This window comes from Colletotrichum orchidophilum (assembly GCF_001831195.1).
Source record: "Colletotrichum orchidophilum strain IMI 309357 chromosome Unknown Scaffold_314.1, whole genome shotgun sequence".
NCBI classification, from domain to species: Eukaryota; Fungi; Ascomycota; class Sordariomycetes; order Glomerellales; family Glomerellaceae; genus Colletotrichum; species Colletotrichum orchidophilum.
The window spans coordinates 556-5,444 of record NW_019173268.1 but is presented as its reverse complement, the minus strand read 5'-3'; the positions used below and the strand labels follow the sequence as shown (position 1 = coordinate 5,444).

Sequence of the window (4,889 nt, the reverse complement as noted above, 5' to 3'; positions counted from 1 at the left end):
CCCCCTTCCCCCCTCCCCACCATCCTAGCTAAGCCGAAAAGATGGCGGAGACTCGGGCAAGGGTCATGGAAGATGCACCGCACGTGTGTGCGCCTAGAACGAACGGTACTTCCTACCCGTCGTGTACACTTGCAGCACTCTATCGGTGCCCCTTCCGGCTCCCTTCCCCAATCCAATCTAACGAGCCAAGCCAATCCAGTCTGTTGGTCCTGTTCCTTAGTGTCTCCTTTTGGCCCCTCGGTCCATCTCACTCGCAGCTCGTTACGACGAGTGTGGCCCAAGGGGGGCAACTGGGCAACAGCTCCCGTGAACGTATATTCATTTGGGTGGATAGGATGTGCATACCTTGAGGCGCTCTCCGCGCCTGCCTTACTGCTCAAAAAGCCACCCGGCTCCGTTATATCCTACTCACCCTCATTCGCCCTCTTCTACCCTTCTCCCTCCCTCCTTGTCTCTGCTGGAACCACAAGTCAACTTTCAACTTCTTCTTCGAGTACGCTTATCGACAGGAGATGTGAAGCTCTTCCCAGACCAACCGTCTTATCGAACTCGCCATACCACCGACACTCCGCATTCCTATACGAACATCGTTGACGACCTTTCGGTCATTGGACTCCTGCTCTTTCTCAAGCCACCCCGGACGTGGCATAAAACCTTAATGACAGCGGTGTGCCAGCCCGCTTTGTTAGCTTGAGTCTTGAGCTGAGCAATATAACTTGCCTGGGCCTTCTTCCGGTCTTGCTGTTTGACTGTCGAGGTCGTGGACTCGAACTTGACTGCATCCCGAGGTGCTCTAGGCCGCCACTGCCAAACGGCTCTCCCATCAACGGCATCAATTCGCTCTTTCAATGGGTATTTTAGCTCTGGAACCTCATCCCCGTTTGGCCGCCCCAGACTCTCCGCCCGGGCTGGTTAGCCCATCTTCATCATCTTACTCCTCCAGGCCATCTCCTCCTGCCGAAAAACTCTGGGACGCCAGGTTTGGCCCCGTATCCCCTTCCATGTCCAGCTACGAACATAGCTCGGCGGCCGATGTGTCGACCGCCGGCAAAGGTGCTGAAGGCGGTCCGACCCGCAAGGATTCGACACAAAGCGCTCCGCGGCAGCAACTGCCATCACTGAGCAGCCTGTTTGGACCTCCTCCACCACTCCGGCTATTGCACTCTCCAATGGCCGAGCGGCCGGGTCCTTACCCGGCGACGTCTCCTCTGGACCGCCCGCGCATGCCGCAACCTCAAAATGATCGCTCTTATGCCACATCGTACTTTCCGCCTCAAGAAAGCTCCCCGACAATGTCCCAGCCGAGGAGTACCTACGATGCTAAATATGACCACGAGAGGCAGGCCTTGCATGGTTTGTCCCGTTCCTTCTCTGGCCCTGGATCGCCGAGGTACCGCGAGTCGGAACACATGCGCCCCGAGTCTAGGTCTGATGTCGGTTTGAGTAGCAAGTGGTCGATGCATCACGACGCTGGGAAGCACGAGTACGCACTGGTATCCAGGGAGAACCAGCCTCCACTACGGGCCTCGCATGACAGGATGTCCTATCAGTATTCCAGCAACAAAGACTCTGGCTCTTCCTATCGGGACCAGCGCTCCCCATCTGGCCCAGGTCTTTTGCAGGCATCGACATCGGCTAGTACAACGACCTCGGAAGGGATCCCCTCTAAAGATGGTCTTGGTCCGAAGATATGGACGGGAAGTCATTTCCTTCCCCGATTCGTCCGTGCTGCCGAGGTGCCAGGCGAAGGGATGTGTTATTTCTACGACGACGGAAGTCACTGCAAGACGGTCATTGATGGCGAGGCAGTCAATGCTCACTGGGGTGTGACGAAGGCAGGGAAGCCAAGAAAGAGACTGGCTATTGCGTGTGTTACCTGCAGGGAAAAGAAAATCAAATGCGACCCGGACTACCCTCGTTGTGTCCAATGCGAGAAATTTGGCAGGATATGCAAGTTCAAGAACGCGTAAGTGGTGTCGACAAGCAGCTCGTCATCGTAGCGAAGCCCTCTTCTTCGCCTCTGTTTGCTAACGTGGAGATGGCTTTTCCAGACCGCGAGGCGGCCACAACACGTCCCCATCGACCCCTCCTGCTGAACCGGAGGACATGAGACGCCTGGGAGGCTCGGCCAACTCGAACGACATGCACCGCCCTGGCAGCAACTCCAGCGCCTCTGTTTCTCCTCGGACCACGTACCGTCAACCCAGCCCCGAGCCGCCAATGCCTCACAAGAGGATGCGCCTCGGTTTCGACACGTACCCCCCAATGACGAGCGAACCTCCCGCTCTGATGAGCCGGACACCAGAGACGGCCAAGGCAAACGCCTGGCAACACCGCCAGCCAATTGAGCTCCCTCGGATCCACGAGGACGTGCTTCACCGAGCATGGCAATCAGACCCGTACGTTTCAGACCCTCAGTCAGTTCATACCTTCATCTCTTCCTTCTTCGTACAAACGGATAGCACCATGGCCCTTTGATTCTTGCCCGAGACACCGTTTAAATCCTGGTTGACTGGTAATGCTCATACAAAGTCTCCAGAAGACCTGATGCTCACCTATAGCATCCTCGCCGTCGGGGTCACCTTGTCAGGTGGACATAGAACAATCGCCTCGGAATACGCTCAAGTCGCTCGCTACGCGCAACAATTGATTGCCCCTAGTCTTCAGCTTGTGCAAGCTCGAATACTCCTGGCGCTCTACTATATTCCTACGCCCAGGTCCAGCGAAGCGAACGAGATGACCAGTGCGGCTATATCGACAGCCATATTCCTTCAGCTAAACCTAGAACTCGACAAATCGATCGACGCTCGCCAGACGACTTAACCGTGCGGCTTTAATAGAGAAGGGTTTGCTGAAAGCCGGAGGCTGACGTACTGGGCTTGCTTTGTGCTAGAACGACTTAACGGCATGTTTCCAATCCGCCTGAGCAGTCTAAATCCTCTAGACATATTCATCCGGTTACCATGCGAAGCGGAAGTCTTCCAAAGCCAACAGGCTTCTCAGGCGCCCTTCTTCCCGGCGCTCCCTTCGAGCTCGCCCAAGATGGCGAATCAAAGTTTAGCATTATCGGCCTATCCTATCCAGGTTGTGACCATCTGGGCAGACGTCATGGCTAGCGTGTATAGGACAGCACAGGGTTTACCCTCAGACGGACAGCCAGTAGTCTTTGTGGAAAGCTCCATCTTGAGGCTAATCAGCTGGCGTGAGTCTCTTCCTGGGCAGCTTGCCTACAGTTCGGGCAATATGGACTTGGCGGCTCAGGATGGCACTCTCGGCACATTCCTTACGATTCATCTTCTGTACCACCATGGTCTTGTAAAGGCCCACCGTCACTCGAACTGCTCCGGCCGAATCTCGGCAGCAATGCGGATGCAATGCCTCATAATGATCGAAAAGGAAGCACAACAATTGCTGGAAATCACGGGCATGTTGGAGGTGCTACTTCAAACCCGGCGAACCCCACTTAAAGCACCTCCTCCGTTCATGAGCTACGCGGTACTGGAAGCTGCCGATGTGCTCACTGCTGAGGGCTCATTATGGGAAATATCTGTTCTTTGGGACCGATTGGTCGTTGCAAGCAACGTAGTTGAAGCAGCAAGTATGGTGTGGGATGAGGCACGCCGTCACCAAGCTACGCTGGAACATCGACTGGACGCACTGCGTCGTCTGCGGGACCTTCAGCCTGGAGCAGCATCGACCGTCGGCGGCAGAGCATTTGACAACGAAAACGAGGGTCAAGACAGCATTCTCCCTTTGGGAAAGTGCTGGCAAATGGATGATCCAATGGACACAACATTTACGCGTATTGTCGACATCGTATACACACGGGTTTAACTTTTGTTTTCGCACCAGAAATGTTTTTGTTTTTACTATTTTCACACTTGTATTGCATTTCACGGCGTCTGGGGAGGCATTTGAACAACTGCTTTTTTGGCCTTTTTTTTCCCCCACGAGATCGGAGAGACACATTGGCTGTTTATTTCGACGCAACCTGGGTGTATCCAGACAACCTTGCACCGGGTTGCTCTCGTTTATCTATGTAACAGTATATATACCCTGTACATGAAGATATCAATCCAAGGAAACAACAAATCGGCCGAGTGTAGCCGAGAAGGGAACAGGACGTGCTTTGTGTTTTTCAGAGTAAGGTATCTCGGCAGGCAGCCCATGAAGGGCACCCTAGGCAACATTACTATGTAGACACGATATTATGTAGACAAAAGAGGGGCAATGGGAACACGCCATCCACTTTGGTTGACCACACACACTCTCATCTGCCGGTTGTCATCCCTTTGTACCGCGAGTATTGCATAATTGGGGAGGGATCGGTATGCATGTCTCAGGTCAGTCGCATGATTGGCATGCGGAAGGGGCAGCATGCGATATGTGTCGGGTCGGCTTCTCAACGGTGCGTCTAAATCCCGGGATGCAACTCTACTTGACCACGATCAGCGGTAGACACCACCAGCACGAAGATGGAGCTGGGAATGCCGGAAAGGTCGTCTCCGCCGATATGGGTAGAACAGTCACCAGAGAAGAGAGGAAAGACGCCGAGGCTGACGATGACGGCGGTGGCTGGCCCCGCGACGACTTGGTTTGCCACACTCTGCAAGCCTGCAACTCATTCTACTCACTCGCTGGGACAGTACGGATACAACCCTTGTCAAAGGTAGTGATCCTCCTGGCTAGTCTTGGCACTAACAAGTCGTTGGCGCGGAACGCAAGCGAACCAACGACTACGACCTGAATCGGGTCGTCGGACCGGTGAGGCGGACCACACACCGGCCATGGAGTCGAGTGCCCTCTTACTGTGTAAGGTACTGGAGTCGTTGCCTCTTAGTGGAGAGTCCAATCTCGCGTTGCTGCACGAAAACAGATACGACATGCAA

The 4,889-nt window shown here is 54.5% G+C and overlaps 1 protein-coding gene across 1 annotated transcript; it reads left to right on the top strand.

Annotated features, from left to right (window-relative positions):
• Positions 1 to 848: 848 nt before the first annotated feature.
• CORC01_14488 (fungal specific transcription factor) lies at positions 849 to 3,834 on the top strand (the record flags this gene model as incomplete). The annotated part of the gene is made up of 4 exons (XM_022626094.1): positions 849 to 1,966; positions 2,052 to 2,399; positions 2,562 to 2,717; positions 2,841 to 3,834. The coding sequence occupies 4 exons, from the start codon at positions 849 to 851 to the stop codon at positions 3,832 to 3,834; spliced, it is 2,616 nt and encodes an 871-aa protein (XP_022467397.1).
• Positions 3,835 to 4,889: the final 1,055 nt, after the last annotated feature.